The sequence below is a fragment of the Saccopteryx leptura genome, chromosome 2, assembly GCF_036850995.1.
Source record: "Saccopteryx leptura isolate mSacLep1 chromosome 2, mSacLep1_pri_phased_curated, whole genome shotgun sequence".
Classification (NCBI taxonomy): domain Eukaryota; kingdom Metazoa; phylum Chordata; class Mammalia; order Chiroptera; family Emballonuridae; genus Saccopteryx; species Saccopteryx leptura.
In genome coordinates, this window is record NC_089504.1 from 163,806,379 (window position 1) to 163,826,710 (window position 20,332).

The following is a 20,332-nucleotide window of genomic DNA, read 5'->3' on the forward strand; positions in this document are numbered from 1 at the left end:
CAGAGCGACGCCCCAGAGGGGCAGAACATCGCCCCCTGGTGGGCATGCCGGGTGGATCCCGGTCGGGCGCATGCAGGAGTCTGTCTGACTGCCTCCCCGTTTCCAGCTTCCGAAAAATGCAGGAAAAAACAAACAAACAAAAAAAAACAAACTTGTTTTTAGAACATTTCTGTTTACTATGTTCAGTTCTTTTCAATTCTTTTTTTTTTTTTGCATTTTTCTGAAGCTGGAAACAGGGAGAGACAGTCAGACAGACTCCCGCATGCGCCCGACCGGGATCCACCCGGCACGCCCACCATGGGGCAACGCTCTGCCCACCAGGGGGCGATGCTCTGCCCATCCTGGGCGTCGCCATATTGGGACCAGAGCCACTCTAGCGCCTGGGGCAGAGGCCAAGGAGCCATCCCCAGCGCCCGGGCCAGCTTTGCTCCAATGGAGCCTTGGCTACGGGAGGGGAAGAGAGAGACAGAGAGGAAAGCGCGGCGGAGGGGTGGAGAAGCAAATGGGAGCTTCTCCTGTGTGCCCTGGCCAGGAATCGAACCCGGGTCCTCCGCACGCTAGGCCGACGCTCTACCGCTGAGCCAACCGGCCAGGGCTCTTTTCAATTCTTTATTGTACTATGTGAACTTGAGCCTACCCAATTGGAATCACAGGAGTAACTTATTAACATAGTAATAGAACAATGTGTAAAGACAAACATGAACTTATTGTGAAAGGATATCATATTTGAAAGAAATACCAGTGTACAAAAATGTTAATAGTGTACATTACTACTGTGAGATTATACTGATCTTTTCCCTCCCTAATACTCTTTGATTCCCATTCTTCTGTGGATAACTAGTATACTTTTTTTTTTAACAGAATGGTAATTTTATTTAAAATTTACTTATTTGGAGAAAGAGAACCATCGACTTATTTCACTTATTTATGCATTCATTTGTTGATTTCTTTTGGAGAGAAAGGCAGCAAGGGGGCGAGGGGAGGAGAGATGAGAAGCATCAACTCTAGTTGTGGTAGTTTAGTTTTTCATTGGTTGCTTCTCACATGTGCTTTGACTGGGGGGCTCCAGCCAAACCAATGACCCCTTGCTCAACCCAGCAACCTTGGGATCTTGTTGATGATCCTGCAGTCAAGCCAAGTGACCTCAGGGTTTCAAACCTGGGACATCAGCGTCTCAGGTTGGCACTGTATCCATTGTACCACCACTGGTCAGCCGTTGTTTGATTCTTGTATGTGTCCTGACAAGGTATCAAACCTGCAACCGTGGCATGTCCAGATGACACTAACCAACTGAGCTACCTGGCCAGGGCAGGTATACTTTTTACAGTTATTGAAAGAGTGTAGATAACAATCTCATGTACATATGCAGTAGCCTCCTCACAGTATATTCTTCCTACCCCACCCTCCAGAAGGCCAGATTAGATCTTTTATTTTTTATTTCTTCACTAAAAAAATTTATTGATTGGCTTTAGAGAGAGAGAGAGAGAGAGAGAGACAGAAACATCTACCTGCTCCTGTCTGTATCCTGACTGGGGATTAAACCCGCAACCTTAGCGAATTGGGAGTACTCTGTGACCAAGTTGAGCTACCCTGCCAGGTCCAGAGTGGATCTTCTGAAACCCATCAGGGGCCCTGGCCGGTTGGCTCAGCGGTAGAGCGTCGGCCTGGCGTGTGGGGAACCCGGGTTCGATTCCCGGCCAGGGCACATAGGAGAAGCGCCCATTTGCTTCTCCACCCCCCCCCCCCTCCTTCCTCTCTGTCTCTCTCTTCCCCTCCCGCAGCCAAGGGGATGGCTCCTTGGCCTCTGCCCCAGGCGCTAGAGTGGCTCTGGTCTCGGCAGAGCGAAGCCCCGGAGGGGCAGAGCATCGCCCCCTGGTGGGCAGAGCATAGCCCCTGGTGGGCGTGCCGGGTGGATCCCGGACTGGCGCATGCGGGAGTCTGTCTGACTGTCTCTCCCTGTTTCCAGCTTCAGAAAAATACAAAAATAAAATAAAATAATAAAAGAAAAGAAAAGAAAAGAAAACCCATCAGGATTATTAGTGCTCCTCCCAGGACCCTCCATTAGCTTACCCCTTTTTTCCTACTGCACTGGAGCAGTTTGCATTCTCTGTACGGTCATACTCGCTGCTCTGCTGTGGCAAGCGGGCCCTGTTCTGCAGGGTCAGGCTTGCGTGCTTCCGCCCCGAGGTCTCTCTAGTACCTCTGCACTCCGTGTGCACCCAAGCACCCTGTGTAGTAAGTGCTTCCTCTTTCACTTTCTCTTCTCCCTGCCTTGTTTTTCTTCCTGAGGCTCACAGTGACTAGACATACGTAGTTGTGCCTCTTGAGTAGTGCGTTCACTGCTCTCTATCCAGAACCTAATAGGCCCTGTGTGGTGTGTACTCAGTAGATGTTTGTTGAACGAGTGGACTGATTGCACACTGTCAATTCCCATGCTAATAGAAGAGTGGGATGTATTCACATTGTAGGTGACCCACAATTTCAAATACAGAGAATGCCTGACTTTTAACAACATCTCTATGTTAGTTTAGTTGTTTATCAAATGTTGAGTGCTTACAGTGTTCCAGGAACTGTATTTGACAGTGGGAATTTAAACGTGTAAATGTATGTGGTCACATGCATTTGGACTTCATATATCTTTTATCACAGAGCTCACTTGCATATTACAAATTTTAAGAAGCCCTGCTGTAACTATGTAACTTTATCTTAATATTTTTATGTATTTCTTGACATATTCTTTTTTTTCTTTATGTAGTGAGAGGAGGGGAGGCAGAGACAGACTCCCACATGCACCCAACCAGGATCCACCTGGCAAGCCCACTAGGGAGTGATACTTCCTTGCTCAGCAACCGAGCTCTTCTCAGCACCTGAAGCCAAGGCCAAGGTTCTATCCCCAGCGCCTGGGGCCAATTTGCTCCAATCGAGCCATGGCTGCAGGAGGGAAAGTGTGTGTGTGTGTGAGAGAGAGAGAGAGAGAGAGAGAGAGGGAGAGATGCCAGACGGAGAGGGGTGGAGAATCAGATGGGTACCTCTCCTTTGTGCCCTGACCAGGAATTGAACCCAGGAAAGCCACATGCTGGGCCAGTGCTCTACCCCTGAGCCAACTGGCCAAGGCCATATTCTTTTCTTTTCTTTTATTTTTTTAATTCATTTTAGAAAGGAGAGAGAGAGGGAGAGAGAGAGAGGAGAGAGAGAGAGAGAAGGGGGGAGGAGCAGGAAGCATCCACTCCCATATGTGCCTTGACCAGGCAAGCCCAGGGTTTTGAACTGGCGACCTCAGCATTTCCAGGTCCACGCTTTATCCACTGCGCCACTACAGGTCAGGCCCATATTCTTTTATTTTTAATTAAACATCTATTTAAATCCTTTTGACAATTGTTGACCAGTAATGATGATGGGGGTAGGGAGTAGGACATAAGAAATAAGGATTGAAGGCACAATGTCTCTGAAAAAAGTGATGTTATCAGTAAATGTAAGGGGTAATAACTTCTACTTTTGTTATTAAAATTCATCCCATTAACCTGACCAGTGGTGGTGTGGTCAATAGAGTATCTATCAGAAACTCTGAGGTTGCTTGTTGGAAACCCTGCCAACTGAGACTTTGAGGTCACCAACTTGAACCTGAAGGTCTCTGGTTTGAGCAAACAGGTCCTGGAACACTCTGGCTTGGCTTGAACCAGAGGTCCAATCCTTGGTCATGGCACACAGGAGAAGCAATCAATGCACAACTAAAATGAAGCAACTAAGAATTGATGCTACTTTCTCTCCTTCCTTCTGTCTTCCTTCCTGTTGGTCTCTCAATAAAATAAATAAAATTTATCATATTAATACATTTAGGAAGAAAGATCTTCAAAGGCATTTGCAAAATGCACCATCCATTCCTAATTTATTTAAAAAAACACTTATAGGAATAAGTGGATTTTTATAAGGATTCTTCATTGATTTTTAGAGATAGGAGAGAGAGGGGAGAGGAAGTGAGAAGCATCAACTCATAGTTGCTTAACTTTAGTTGTTCATTGATTGCTTGTGATATGTGCCTTGACCAAGCAAGCCCAGGGCCTCGACCTTGCAACCTCAGTGTTCCAGTTCAGTGTTTCAACCACTACGCCACCATAAGCCAGGCTAAATGGATATTTTATTATTATTTTTTTTTGTATTTTTCTGAAGTTGGAAACAGGGAGGCAGTCAGACTCCTGCATGCGCCTGACTGGAATCCACCTGGCTTGCCCACCAGGGGGTGATGCTCTGCCCTTCTGGGGTGTTGCTCTGTCGCAACCAGAGCCGTTCCAGCGCCTGAGGCAGAGGCCATGGAGCCATCCTCAGCGCCCGGGCCAACTTTGCTCCAGTGGAGCCCTGGTTGCGGGAAGGGAAGAGAGAGACAGAGAGGAAGGAGAGGGGGAGGGGTGGAGAAGCAGATGGGCGCCTCTCCTGTGTGCCCCGGCCGGGAATAAAACTCCAGACTCCTGCACGCCAGGCCGACGCTCTACCACTGAGCCAACTGGCCAGGGTTAAATGGATATTTTTTAAACAAAATTGTGCATACACAAAATACTTGATCAATTTCCAGTAAAACCAGCAATAAAGTAAGATGCTTGTAATTATAGCTATTGCTGTGTAACTGCATTTTCAAAATCAGTCACCACATTCAATTTACAGAAAATAGAAGTATAAGTTGTTGGAAGTTTCTGTGAACAGATGAAGTGATAGTAAATGTTGAAAAGACAAAGGAATAGGCCCTGGCCGGTTGGCTCAGTGGTAGAGCGTCGACTTGGTGTGCAGAAGTCCCGGGTTCGATTTCCGGCCAGGGCACACAGGAGGAGCGCCCATCTACTTCTCCACCCCTCCCTCTCTCCTTCCTCTCTGTCTCTCTCTTCCCTTCCCGCAGCAAGGCTCCATTGGAGCAAAGATGGCCCGGGCGCTGGGGATGGCTCCTTGGCCTCTGCCCCAGGCGCTAGAGTGGCTCTGGTCGCAACAGAGCGACGCCCCGGAGGGGCAGAGCATCGCCCCCTGGTGGGCGTGCCGGGTGGATCCCGGTCGGGCGCATGCGGGAGTCTGACTGTCTCTCCCCGTTTCCAGCTTCAGAAAAATACAAAAAAAGAAAAAAGAAAAAAAAAAGAAAAGACAAAAGAATAATAGAAATCTCTATAAAATATTAAATGAAATAGGATATAAAATTAGCAAACAAAAACAATACTTTCTATATATACACACAAAAATGAAAATAACGAATACTTGAAAATATGGTGGAAAAGACATCTCCGTTATAGCATCAAAAAGATAAAATATACCTGACCTGTGGTGGCACAATGGATAAAGCATCGACCTGGAACACTGAGTTTCCAGGCTCGAAACCCTGGGCTTGACTGGTCAAGGCACATATGGGAGTTGCTGCTTCCTTCTCCTCCCCTTCTCTCTCTCTCTCCTCTTTCTAAAATGAATAAACTAAAAATATTTAAGAAATATGCCCAAACTGCCTGACCAGGCGGTTGCGCAGTGGATAGAGCGTCAGACTGGAATGCGGAAGGACCCAGGTTCAAGACCTCGAGGTCGCCATCTGGTTTGAGCAAAAGCTCACCGGCTTGAGCCCAAGGTCCCTGGCTTGAGCAAGGGGTTACTCGGTCTGCTGAATGCCCGCAGTCAAGGCATATATGAGAAAGCAGTCAGTGAACAACTAAGGCGTTGCAACGTGCAACGAAAAACTAATGATTGATGCTTCTCATCTCTCCATTCCTGTCTGTCCCTGTCTATCCCTCTCTCTGACTCTCTGTCTGTAAAAAAAAAAAAAGAAAAGAAAAGAAATATGCCCAAACTGCCCTGGCCAGTTGGCTCAGCAGTAGAACGACGGCCCAGCGTGTGGAAGTCCCAGGTTCGATTCCCAGCCAGGGCACATAGAAGTGCCCATCTGCTTCTCTACCCTTCCCTCCTCCTTTCTGTCTATCTCTCTCTTCCCCTCCCGCAGCCAAGGTTCCATGGGAGCAAAGTTGGCCCAGGCACTGAGGATGGCTCCATGACCTCCACCTCAGGTGCTAGAATGTCCCCGGTTGCAATGGAGCAACACCCCAGATGGGTTGAGCATCGCCCCCTGGTGGGCATGCCGGGTGGATCCAGGTCCGGCACATGTGGGAGTCTGTCTGTCCGCCACCCCCTCCCACACCCCCACACCGCAGTTCTCACTTCAGAGGAAAAAATTGTATCACACTAAAAAAATATATATATATGCCAAAACTTTAAGAGAAAACATACGAACAAAAGTAGACTTGGCCTGGCCTGTGGTGGCACAGTGGACAGAGAGTCTACCTGGTTTGAGGCCCTAGGCTTGCTCAGTTAAGGCACATATAACAAGTAGTCAATGAACAATTAAAGTGAAGCAGCTATGAGTTGATACTTCTCTTTCCCCCCATATAATCAACAAATAAAATCTTAAAAAGAAAATAGTAGACTTGAACAAATGGGAAGACATTTTCTGTTTTATGTTTATGTATAGAAGGGCAACATTGCAAAGATTTCATTTATCATCAACATGCCCCCATGGTCACTGGCGTGAGCCCAAAGGTCACTGGCTAGGCTGGAGCCCCCCACCCGTCAAGGCATGTATGAGAAGCAATCAGTGAACAACTAAGGTGCCACAGCTACGACTTGATGCTTCTCATCTCTCTCCCTTCTGTCTATCTGTGTGTGTGTGTCTCACACAAAAAAATACATATGTATATATATATATATTTTTTTCAACCAAATTCCCTAAATGTTATTTGCTGCATGTGCTTTGTCATTCATTCATTCATTCTCCCTTTGAAAGATTTGTGGGTAAGTTGCAGATATAATGTCCCTTTACCTGTAAATATCTCAGTGTTATTTCTTAAGAAATAGAATATCTTAGTCTGTTCAGGCTCCAGTAACAGAATACCATAGACAAGGCAGCTTATAAACAACAAGAAATGTAGGTTCTGGAGGCTGAAAGTCCAAGATCAAGGTGCTGGCACATTGGTGTCTGGTGAAGGCCCACCTCCTGGTTCATAGAGGGCAGTCTTCTCGCTGTAATCTCACGTGGCTGAAGGAACAAGGGAACTCTCAGTGTCTCTTTTATAAAGGACAACTAATCCCTTTCATGAGTGCTGCACCCTTATGATCAAATCACCTCCCAAATGCCCCTCTTCCTACTTCTGTCACATTGTGGGTTAGGATTTAACATAAATTTTAAAGGAACACAAACTTTTAGCTATAATCAAAGAACATTCTCCTTTAACCATAGCACAGTTATCAAAATTAGGAAATTAGCATTGATGAAATATACTACTTTGTAATCTCTAAGCCTCATATAGACTTCACCAGTTGTCTCACTAAGCCAAGCCATTGTTTTGCTCCAGAATCCAGTCTATGGTCACTTAGCGCCATTAGTGGTCATGTCTCTAGTGCCCTTTAATCTGGAAGAGCTCCTCAGTCTTGCTTTGTCTGTCATGACCATGACATTGTTGAAGAGACTGCCCCTGAAATTAGGTTTGTCTGATATTTTCTCATGATTAGACTCAGTATATGTTTTTAGCAAGCGTACCACAGAAGTAAAGCTGTGTCATTGAATGTACCACATTGGGGACTACAACTAGCTGCCACTTAAGGTGGAGTCTGCCAAGTTTCTCCACTGTATAACGGTACAGTTTTTTTTGTAAGTAATAAGTATTCTGGTAGACTTAGGTGCACCACACAGATCTCCCTTAAAGAAAGGACTTGCTGCTGTTCAGTTGTGGCAGGTGGCTTCAGCAGGCAGCTGTCAGCTCTTTGAACATGAGTCACCACACCTGAGGTCATACCGTTCCTGGATCTGCTGCTTCCTGTACCTGAGTGAGAACAGCTCGAATGCTACAGAGCTCCAAACCCAGGCTTTGATAGGCCTGCACTGCTTTCAACTTCCCCTCAATCCCCCCTCTCCTTAATTTCACATATGTTGGTCCCCATTAAATATTTTGTACTCTTTCAGCACCTGATTGATTCCAGAAAACCTGAGGCAGTGTCTTTCTGGGGAAATACCTTTGTGGGAAATTATGTTCAAGCTTCTTGCATTTACTCTTTTTAGCATCTCTTGAGGATTCTTGTTTGAAACAGTTAGTACTAGGCTGGTTGCTAAATGGTGATTTTTCTAGTACTAGAAGGAAACATGAGTGGATGATCTTATAACCAAGGAGTGAGGAAAGCCTGATAGAAAATAATGGATAAGTGACATGAACAGATAGTTTAGAATAAAAGAAAATGAAAATAGCTCATAAATGTATGAAAAAAATACTCTCACTTATAAATGCAAAGTAAAATTACCCTGCAATACCGAAAGTTTCAAAACACTGTATTGGGTAGACTTTGGAGAAATAGTCTCATATATTGCTGGTAGGAGTGTAAAATGGCACCACCCCGATAATAGGGATTTGGGAATAAGTGGACAGACTTACTTTTGGCCCATCAATTCCTTTATTAGGAATCTACACTGAAAATAAACTTCCAGAAACAACACATGCATAAGGTTATTCATTATCACATTTTTTGCCGCAGCAGCAGATTGGAGACATCCCAGATGTCTATCCATAGAGGCCTGATTGTATCACTGGAAGTCCCACACAATGGAGGACTGTGCGGTATGTTACAAACAAGCCATGACTGTGTCCAGGGACTCAAGTGTAGTGATGACAATAGCAAAGTGTGGGACAGTTTATAAATGGAGAAATTGGAAATACAGAGTAGGTAGAAGTAATTTTACAGTTGTGAGTATGCAAAACTTTTTTCTTGTATTATTGATTGTAATATTTTCTATAATATATGAACAACTGTAAACCTACTTTTGCCCCACTCTGTATATACTTACTTGCTTATTTTGCTAAAAAATGTATATATATTAGAAGGATAAAGCACATGCTACTAAAAATGATTACTTGGGATGAGGAATAAAAGGCCTTTTTGAGTATATGTGCTGCCAAAGTGAGCACCAGGCCCTTCTGAGTACCTTTTTGTATTAGTTCTGACTTTAAACTACTGATACTTAATACATTTGAAAAAGTAAAATTAAAACCAAGAGGGAATAAAAGCAAACTAATATTTGAAATCATGAAATAAACATTTTTTTTTTTTTTAAAAGAGAAAGGGACAGACAGGAAGGGAGAGAAAAAAGAAGCATCAGGGCCCTGGCCGGTTGGCTCAGTGGTAGAGCGTCGGCCTGGCGTGCAGAAGTCCCGGGTTCAATTCCCGGCCAGGGCACACAGGAGAAGCGCCCATCTGCTTCTCCACCCCTCCCCCTCTCCTTCCTCTCTGTCTCTCTCTTCCCCTCCCGCAGCCGAGGCTCCACTGGAGCGAAGATGGCCCAGGCGTTGGGGATGGCTCCTCGGCCTCTGCCCCAGGTGCTAGAGTGGCTCTGGTCGCAACAGAGCGACGCCCCGGAGGGGCAGAGCATCGCCCCCTGGTGGGCAGAGCGTCGCCCCCTGGTGGGCATGCTGGGTGGATCTCGGTCGGGTGCATGCGGGAGTCTGTCTGACTGTCTCTCCCCGTTTCCGGCTTCAGAAAAATACAGAAAAAAAAAAAAGAAGAAGAAGAAACATCGGCTCCTAGTTGTGGCACTTAGTTGTTCATTGATTGCTTTCTCATATGTGCCTTGACTGGGGGGCCCCAGCCAAACCAATGACCCCTTGTGCAGGCCTGGGACCCTGCTGCACTTATACCAGTAACCTCAGGGTTTTGAACCTGGCTCCTCAGCATCCCAGGTTGATGCTCTATCCACTGTGCCACCGCCTGGTCAGGCTAAATGAACTTAATTTTATATAAAGTTGATACTATAACTACACACAGGAAAAAATTACTGTTGGAATCCATGGGAGTCCGAAAAGACCAGAGTAACAGGCTTTATTGAAAGGAAGAAAGGAACTCTGCCGGGCACTTCTCTGGGGAGAAGGGCACTGGTTATAGACTATGAGGTGAATTTTATAGGGCTTTGGAAAGTCTGAGGGGGTACTGAGTCAATAGTTCTGGTATGTTCCCTTTTATGGTTTTATGATTTCAGCTTTCTGGAATGCTCCTCCTTGGGCGATGATCAGCTTTCTGGAACTTTTCTGCCTCAGGTGATGGTCCAGTAAGTAAGGGTGAGGTCAGGCAGCCAGGTGGAACAACAAAAGGGCAGTTGGAGTTTCATATATCTATCAATTACTTCAAGTGACTTTTGAACACATACTTTTTATTTAGTGTTGACTCCTTAGTGGGATATAGTTTAAAGCCAAAATAAAATTTAAAAGCCACACAATAATCTTAAGCTAGTATTCAGTATTTTAAACTATTTTATGTATATGTTAGGATAAACCAAATAAGTAAATTAATTAAGGACTAAGACTTTTATTGTAAAAGGAAAGACATATAAATATGATGCTAAAGAAATGATAAAAAAAAAACTCTGTAGAGGTATGTCACAGGCTAATTAAATTACTGATTGCCATGGAGGAAAGTCCTGTTCATTCTGTAGGTAGCATGAAGGAAAGAGCTAAATAAACATCACAACCAAAATTATGCGTATACACTTAAAATGAACAAAATCTGAAAAAAATGTTTAATGGGATTGCAGTGCTAATGATAAAGAATTTGAATTTTAGCATTTTGTTTGTTTTCAGGTTTTTTGTGCAATTCTGAAATCTCATTAGTCTTTATATTTAAAACTACACTTTATTTTTATGAGAATGATATTAAAATGAATAGTCAGGTCAGGGAGACAATGACCAGTCAGAGACCATGTGGCGTGCAACGAGGGACCTAGGAAAGACTGCCTCACAGTCCCCTGTACAGGTTTCATGAGACAGCCCTGAACCCCAGTCCTTATGAGTATTTATTAATACACACAAAATAGAAGCAGGGACAAGAATGAGGAAGTCAGGAAGCAGAGAAGAGAAGGAGAAGAAAATGAGGAAGTCAGAAAGGGGAATTTCTTTAGAGCAGATTAAAGATCAAGCAAGTAGCTCAAATGTGTCCCCACCTGGTGATCAGAATTGTTAATTCTATCCCTATTGTGCTGTGTTCAGCACAGTACTGCATTCAGTACTTTCTGTCAGTAAACCCACTGTGGCCTTTGCCTCAGGGCACTGAACTCTGTCTCTGTCCTATGTTCCTATTCAGAGCTTCTACAAGTCAACCTGCAATAAAATTTATGTAGAAAATGTATATTTACTCATTATGTTTTTCTTCTATTCTAGTTACTCTTTCTAGAAATGGAGAAAACGGTAAGGCACTTTTACTCTCAATTTAAGTAGACTACTTATGGTATCATAATTGCAACCCACATACTTTTTATTTAGTAATGACTATTTGTGTTTTTGTTTTCAGAAAGAGAGTATATATATTTTTAAGTTTAATTAAAATGAGATGTAATACTGGGTTTATTTCTATACATTTAATATATTCTTACTGCATTATTTCTGTAAAATGAAGTAGTTGTGCCCTGGCCAGATAGCTTGGTTGGTTGGTGCATAGTCCCAAGGGGCGCATGCAGGAACAGATGCTGTCCCTGTCTCTCTCTCCCTTCTTCTCTCTCTAAAATTAATGAAATAAACAATTTTTAAAAAGTAACAAATAAGTAAAATGAATTAGTTGTTGTTGGGCAGATAAAATATATTATGCTGACTTTGTTAAAGATGGTGCTGCCCACGTGGAGGCTGTTGCCCAGGTGATATTAATGTGTGTTGGAGGCGGGCTGTGGGCAGGCAGGATCCTTGTAGCCTGGGGCTTGGTTTTAGGACTAAGCCTTTCCCACCCTTTTTGATGTGAGGTGGTGCAATCCCATCATGCCCCAGATAAGTGACTTTGTATTAGAGACTTCCCTATTTTGTATATTGGATTAAAAATTTTGATTTCTACACTATAAAATGGAGGCAGAATGGGAGCTTGCCCTCTCGGTTCCTGAGATTAGCATTAGAGAGCAGAGAGCAGAGAAAGGCCACGTGGAGGAGGCCTGGAGGAGCGGTCAAGATGTCGGAGTGCTGAAGGAAAAGCCAGTTTGTGCAGAGAGAAGGAAATGGGGACAGAGGTGAATAAGTCTGGTGAGCTAGAAACCTTTGATTCTAGAAAACTCAGATAAGTCAGTAGCTTTGTGAGCACTGAATGTGAGTGGGTTTTGGAGCCCAGTGTGTGTTTTTACTTGCCCGCCGGGTGCAAGCTAGGATTAAAGATGATGACCCATCAGTTCTTGGCTCCGTTGTTCCTTTACCGACTGTCTGAATCCAATGCGAACCTGCATGGGCCAGGCGGCTGTGGTGGTGGCCTTGGATACTGGCTTTACAGTTGTTATTTTGTGAGGCACCTAGTACCCAAACTTCTTCAATATACTTACAGACATATTACTGCCTTGTATGTTCTTCAGAACTCTATAGTAATAGTTTAGATATTTAATAACAGTAGTAGCCAGGTTGTAGCAAGAGATTGTATTTTATCTTGTTGTTGTTGCCTTTGTTAAAAATAGCACTTTATTACTCACAGAAATTAAGTTAAATAGCCAGATGTTAGGTTTGTAAATTGTATTTCTAATTCATTTTGAAAGGGTATTAAAGTTTTAGCCTGACCAGGTGGTGGCACAGTGGAGAGAGCATCGGACTGGGACATGGAGGACCTAGGTTCGAAACCCTGAAGTTACCAGTTTGAGCACGGGCTCACCATCTTTTTTTTTTTTTTTTTTTTTTTAATTTTTTTAAAAAATTTATTATTATTTTTTTACAAAGACAGAGAGAGTGTCAGAGAGAGGGATAGACAGGGGCAGACAGACAGGAACGGAGAGATGAGAAGCATCAATCATCAGTTTCTCGTTGCAACACCTTAGTTATTCATTGATTGCTTTCCCATATGTGCCTTGATCGTGGGCCTTCAGCAGACCGAGCAACCCCTTGCTTGAGCCAGCAACCCTGGGTCCAAGCTGGTGAGCTTTTGCTCAAACCAGATGAGCCCACGCTCAAGCTGGCGACCTTGGGGTCCCGAACCTGGGTCCTTCCGCAGTCCAACGCTCTATCCACTGCGCCACCGCCTGGTCAGGCAGGGCTCACCATCTTGAGCCCAAAGGTCTCTGGCTTGAACAAGGGGTCACTCGCTCGGCTGTATCCCCCTCCCCTGCCCCAAGCACATATGAGAAAGCAATTATTGAACAGCTGAGAAGCTGCAATGAAGAGGTGATGCTTCTCATCTCTCTTCTTTCCTGTCTGTCTGTCCTTATCTGTCTCTCTCTCTCTCTCTCTCTTTCTCTCTGTCACGCACACACACAAAAAAGTCTTAAAGCTTTTATAATGACTAGTCAAAAAATAATACCTTGAGGGAAAAATATTTACTCTAAATTCACTGAGGTAAAATAATATGTTGGGTCCTTTGAGATCAAGTTTCAAAAATAAAATTTGATTTGAAATATGACTAGCCAGAGGATTTCTAGAACAGTTGAGCAGTTAGAAATTAATATTTATTTATTTTTTTCATTCTTATGAAACCTTTTAAAAAAAATTTTTTTTTTTTTTTTTGTATTTTTCTGAAGTTGGAAACGGGGAGGCAATCAGACAGACTCCCGCATGCGCCCGACGGGGATCCACCTGGCATGCCCACCAGGGGGCGATGCTCTGCCGCAATCAGAGCCATTCTAGCGCCCGAGGCAGAGGCCACAGAGCCATCCCCAGCGCCCGGGCAAACTTTGCTCCAATAGAGCCTTGGCTGCGGGAAGGGAAGAGAGAGACAGAGAGGAAAGAGGGGAGAGGGGTGGAGAAGCAGATAGGCGCTTCTTCTGTGTGCCCTGGCCGGGAATCGAACCCTGGACTCCTGCACGCCAGGCCGACGCTCTGCCACTGAGCTAACCGGCCAGGGTCAAAATTTTTTCTTTTTTAAAATTGATTTTTAGAGATTGTATGTGCCCTGACTGGGAATTGAAACCTGTGGCCTCTCAGGACAATACTCTAACCAGCTGAGCTGCCCATCCAGGGCAGCATTTATTCTTATTACTGGAAACAATTCTTAGTAACAGAATAAACATAGGCTCAGTCTTGGTAGGCTTGTTTTTCTTCCTTTAAGTGAAAACTCCCATATCTTGAATGCCCACATACAAAAAGCAGAGAATTTTTGAAGTTCTTACAACAAAACTTTTAATTTGTACCATTATTTCTTGGGGCTATTTTCCTCCTGTCTCCCTAAGAGTCTTTTTTTTTTAATTTTTAATTTTTTTATTTATTCATTTTAGAGAGGAGAGGGAAAGACAGAGAGAGAGAGAGGAGAGACAGAGAGAGAGAAGGGGGGAGGAGCTGGAAGCATCAACTCCCATATGTGCCTTGACCAGGCATGCCCAGGGTTTCGAACTGGCGACCTCAGCATTTCCAGGTCAACGCTTTATCCACTGCGCCACCACAGGTCAGGCCCAGAGTCTTTTGATGAAGTTTTTTGTTTGCTTATTGGTTTGTCTTTAATTCACATTACAGGTGATTTTTGAATGAGACTTTTTGATTTATAGGTCAGTTTTTCTTTTAACTGCAATTTAATTTACTTTACTTTTACTTTATTTTTTTACTTTTACTTTATTTTTTTATTGATTTCAGTGAGAGAGGAAGGGACAGAGAGAGAGAGAGACAGGAACATCAATCTGCTCCTGTATGTGCCCTGACCGGGAATTGAACTGGCAACATCTGGGCTTCGGGACTATGCTCTAACCAACTGAGCTCTCCGACCTTGGTCTTGGCTTTGCTTTATTTATTTATTTACTGGTAAAGATTTTTATTGATTTTAGAGAGGGGAGAGAGAAAAGCAGGGGGGAGGGAGGAATGGGAAGCACCAACTCACAGTTGTTTCTTATATATGCCGTGATCTGGCAAACCCAGGGTCTCAAACAGGCAACCTCAGCATCCAGGTCAATTAATGCCTTATCCACTGTGCCACCACAGGTCAGGCTAACTTTTACTTTATATATTTCTTCTAGCATATATACCTGTATGTGACCAGAAGTTTATTATTAGTAATCAGAGTAATTCAAACTTATTTAGAAGCAGTATTTTCTATTATTTACATCATAATTTTGATGCTGGAGATGCAGGTTCCCATTGGATTTGGGCAGACGGTAAAGGAACTGTGGAGCCAGAAAATGGTGGGCCATTCCACCACTTAACTGGAGTCTCACAGTGGGGGACGAGCAAGTAGGCAGGGAAAACTGCTTTCCTCTCATTCTTGAAACTCAGCAGCCAAAAAACTGGCGGGATGGGGAGGTAACCCCTTCTCCGGCAAACAATGGCTCCTCCCAAGTAGGCAGGCAATCTGCTATTTACAGTTTGCCACCCTGAGGGCAAGCATCTGCAGCTTTACATAAACTACACACACACACACACACACACACACACACTGCCTCTTGTGCACACACACACACACTGCCTCTTGTGCAAGCATCTGCAGCTTTACATAAACTACACACACACACACACACACACACTCTCTCTCTCTCTCTCTCTCTCTCTCTCTCTCTCTCTCTCTGCCTCTTGTGCTCACCCACCAATCAGGCAAAGTACAAAGCAAACAAGTCTTAACACACTTGTTACATCCTGTTTTATCCAACAGAACTCAAGCCCCGAGCCAAGGGAGTTCCTTGGCTTTAAGCAGGAAAGAATTCAAGACTTGAGCCAGATAAGAGGTTAAAGCGGAAAAGCAGGTTTTGTTGAGTACAGAGAACAAGGTAGAAAAGCCACTCCACAGATAGACTAGCAGACTATGCTCACAAGAAAAAGAAGAGACTGAAAACATCTCTAGAACCATCTCTAGAAGTTGAGCTGCTGTCTGTAGTTTCTGTGGAAAATTGTTGACATGGGAAATGGAGTGGAAAACGGTTGAGATTAACTTTCACCTTTACAAGGTCTGTTTTGTGGCCTTGTGTTTTCCTTTAACATGAGTAAACAGTAAGGTACAGGTGAGTAGCTATGACTCAGCCTCTGCAGGAATTTTCTTTGTCGCCAGATGCTGTGTGTTCTGCTTGCATCTCCTGTCAGTTACGAGTTTCACTTCAGGCAGCATGTAACAGGCTTGTCATTTCATGTTCACTTTAGTTAACAGTTCTGATGCCCCTCTCCTACATTAATTTGATAATAATAGTCTGTTCAGTGTTTACTATATTCTAGGCATTATGCTGAGAGATTGATTTAACCTGTGTTTTGTAACTGAGGATTACGATTTTTTAAAAGCAAAAGCCATTTTATTTTTGTTTTTCTGGAGAGCTAAAAATATGTTAAATGTTTATAAAAATTATTTTAGAGCACATTGTTTTACATTCTAGCCTTAGTTGTAAGTAACTAAATGATCAAAAAGTTTAAAGTAACTCTAGATTATTCCAAAGCTGTGTATAGATGAGGATGGACAAACTTGACTAAATTTCAGACCAGACAAAAAGAAAAGTATGAGATCTAGGAGAAGATGACAGTTGGTGTAACAGGAGGAGACAGCACCTATGTTCTTTTCCAAAGGAAAACAAACGAAGGATACTGAGGCCTTGTGTAGACCGTAGGGTCAACTGGAGGGAGCTGAGATGATACAAAATGCAGATTTTGAGGAGCTTGGATTTTCAATGAGGGTGACTTTTAAAAATTTATTTATTGCTTTTTAGAGAGAGAGAGAAAGAAAAAGAGAAAAAAGCATCAACCTGTTCCATTTACTAACGCATTCATTAGTTAACTCAATATGTGCCCTGACCCGGATCCAACCCACAACCTTGGCATATCAGGATGACGTTCTAACCAGTGGAGCTACCCAGCCAGGGCCAAGATGACAGTTAACTTTAATGGAAGTGAAAAGAAAGCTAATTTAAAAATAGAAGTAGGGCCCTGTCCAGTTGGCTCAGTGGTAGAGTGCCAGCCCCGTGAGCTAGAATTTGAAGTACTTTCGACTAATGAGCTGTGAGATGTGAGGAGTCCTCGAGCCCTGTTTTCCTGAAGTCTTCCTTCCTGTCTTTTGAACCAGGGTAATTGCAAAAGAAAATGCTATGGTCCAGGGAGTTGTCAATTTTATAGTTATTTTATTTAAAAAGAATTTTTTTAGTCAAGAGGAAGGGAGATAGTGAGGTTGACTCTTGCATGCACCCCGACTGGGATCCACCCAGCAACCCTCTGTTTGGGGCTGATGCTCACGTACCAAGCTGTTTTTAGGATCTGAACCTGGTACACTGGGACTAACTGAGCTATCCTCAGAGCCCAGGGCCATGCTCAAACCAATCAAAACAATCCAGCCCCTGGCTGCGGGAGAGGGAGGGGTGGAGAAGCAGATGGTCACTTCTCCTGTGTGCCTTGACCAGGAATCGAACCCAGGACATTCATATATGCCACTGGCCAGAGCCAAAAAAGAACATTTTTTTTAAAACCAAAAACATAAGGAAAAATAACTCAGACCAAAAGAAGAAGAATACTTTGAACTGAATACACGTTAGCTTTATAAAAACTTAAAACATTGTTTTTAATTTTCTCATTTCACTGCAAATCAGTGAAAACTTTTATCAATCAGTCCTTCACTTTGGGAAGTGTTGACATAGGGAATGCACAAAAAGAACCAGGTTTTGAAAAGAAATTAAGATGCCTAGATAGTAATAATAACCAGTATTTATTGAGGATTGATATTAAGCAACTAACTTTAATGAGTCAAACTAAGTGGTTAAAGTATGAGCCTGACCTGTGGATAAAGAGTTGGCCCAGAATGCTGAGGTGGCAGGTTCGAAACCCTGGGCTTGCCTGGTCAAGGCACATATGAGAGTTGATGCTTCCTGCTTCTCCCCCCATCTTACTGTCTCCCTCCCTCCCTTCCTCCCTTCCTTCTTTCCTCCTTTCTAAAATGAATAAATTTTTAAAAAATCTAAGTGGTTAAGGCCTGACCTGTGATGGTACAGTGGATAAGCGTCAACCTGGAACCCTGAGGTTGCCGGTTCGAAACTCGGGGCTTGCCCAGTCAAGGCACATACGGGAGTTGATGCTTCCTGCTCCTCCCCTACTTCTCTCTCTCTCTCCCCACCTCCTGCCTCTCTAAATGAATAAATAAAATCTTTTTTTTAAAAATCTAAGTGGTTAAAGTCTGAGCAAAATAAAGTATGAGGGGGTAATGAATCTGAAAGTAATGGAGAAGAGCTTTTGTGGAAGAAGTAGTATTTGATCTGAGCTTTAGTTATTTATTTTTATTAAGTGAAAGGTGGGGAGGCAGAGAGACAGACTCCTACATGCACCCTGACTGGGATCCACCCAGCAAGCTCTCTATGGGGCAATGCTCCATTGCTCGCCAACCAAGTTACTTTAGCACCTGAAGCAAGGCCATGGAGCCATCCTCAGCGCCTGGGGCCAACTTGCTGGAACCATTCGAACCATGGCTGCAGAAGGAGAAAAGAGAGAGGAGGAGGGGTGGAGAAGCAGATGGTTGCTTCTCCTGTGTGCCCTGACCAGGAGTCGAACCCCAGACTTCTGCATGCCAGGCCAACACTCTACTGCTGAGCCAACTGGCCAGGGCCAATCTGAACCTTAACCCTTTGAGTAGTGCAAACATTCATGTACGTCCTCATGCCTCCTAACCATCTGGAAAACTTTTTATTTTAAAATTATATAAGGCAACATTAAAAAAGGCAAATGTATGTTCTTGTTTCCATAAATTGGTTATCAAACACATGATTTTAAGTTAATAAAACTGTAAGTGGAACTAATTTCATTTTTTGAAAAAATCTCACTCCTGGGGGTCACCCAGCATGAGAAAAACTCACTACTCAAAGGGTTAAAATGAATAGAAATTCAAACTTTTATGCTGGTGTAAGCTGTGTGTTTTTCAGTGGGTTTGTGACATGAGTTCCAAACTTAGAATTTAACCACCTGAGTAGTTTTCTGTTCTTGTGGAATCCAGCCCCACTTTCTCCAAATCAAAAAACTACAGAACCCAACAAAAAACTTGAAGTTACATCAGTGAATTAATTTTGCAGATAAAGATGTTGAAGTCTTACAGTAATCCACTTGGGAAACAGTTATGGTAGAACTTCAAAGTGGCTAAAATATTTTGTTTACTCTGTGTTGAAAAGGGAGAATGAAAGAATGAAATTAAGATAACCTTTTCTGAACAGTCCAGAAATTGAGTTTTTCTAATGTGCTAATTTGTCAGCGTAAGAAACTTCCAAACCTGTAAGAATTTTTCTTTTTAGCAGGGGGTACAGACAGACAAGAAGGGAGAGAGATGAGAAGCATCAACTCATTGTTGCAACACATTAGTTTTTCATTGATTGCTTTCTCATATGTGCCTTGACAAGGAGGTCATGTGTATGACTCTATGCTCAAGCTGGTGTCCTCAGGGTTTCAAACCTGGGTTCTCATCGTCCCAAACTGACGCTCTATCCACTGCACCACCACCTGGTCAGGCCTTTTTTTCAAAAGAATTAGTTATCTCAGCGGTAGAGCGTCGGCCTAGCGTGCGGAGGACCCGGGTTCGATTCCCGGCCAGGGCACACAGGAGAAGCGCCCATTTGCTTCTCTACCCCTCCGCCGCACTTTCCCTCTCTGTCTCTCTCTTCCCCTCCCGCAGCCAAGGCTCCATTGGAGCAAAGATGGCCCGGGCGCTGGGGATGGCTCTGTGGCCTCTGCCCCAGGCGCCAGAGTGGCTCTGGTCGCAACATGGCGACGCCCAGGATGGGCAGAGCATCGCCCCCTGGTGGGCAGAGCGTCGCCCCTGGTGGGCGTGCCGGGTGGATCCCGGTCGGGCGCATGCAGGAGTCTGACTGTCTCTCCCTGTTTCCAGCTTCAGAAAAATGAAAAAAAAAAAAAAAAAAAAAAAGAATTAGTTATGAGTTTATTTATGCCAAACTGTCAACAATTGCTGGGAAGCAAAGTCTCAACAGATTAAGAAAATGCTCCCAAAAATGGCGGTTTCACCACTTATTTTATACAATAGAATCAAAGGGGAAGATATAATGGGGTTACATGAGATTGATTGGTGATTAGAGAGGCTGGAGAAAGCAAAGGGGGGAGGAATCTCGAATTGGATAAAAAGTAAAAATGTATATACTGAGCCTGACCAGGCGGTGTGGCACAGGGGATAGAATGTTGGCATGGAATGCAGAGGACCCAGGTTCGAAACTCCGAGGTCACCAGCTTGTGTGTAGGCTCATAGACATGACCCCATGGTCGCTGGCTTGAAGCCAAAGGTTGCTGGCTTTCTGTTTGTCCCTCTCTGTCTCTCTCGCTAAAAAAAAAAAAAAAAAAAAAGTATATACTGAAATTTGTTTTATATGGGCAGGCATAAAATAGTTAACAGTTAAGTAACATGATAATAACAATTAGGGGGTTTGTTGGTGCCTGCTCTGGTGGGGTGCTCGCTCAGAGAG

At 43.8% G+C, this 20,332-nt stretch overlaps 1 protein-coding gene across 4 annotated transcripts in view; it reads left to right on the forward strand.

Moving 5' to 3' along the window:
* The window catches only part of ZDHHC20 (zinc finger DHHC-type palmitoyltransferase 20), an 86,291-nt gene that overhangs the window by 11,597 nt on the left and 54,362 nt on the right, over positions 1 to 20,332 (forward strand). For 3 of the 4 annotated variants that reach the window (XM_066369202.1, XM_066369203.1, XM_066369204.1), the window contains exon 2: positions 11,205 to 11,231. The exons of the other annotated variant lie outside the window; for it this stretch is intronic. In XM_066369202.1, coding sequence (XP_066225299.1) covers positions 11,205 to 11,231 — 27 coding nt within the window. The remainder of the gene's footprint in view (positions 1 to 11,204; positions 11,232 to 20,332) is intronic. 4 annotated transcript variants of the gene reach the window in all.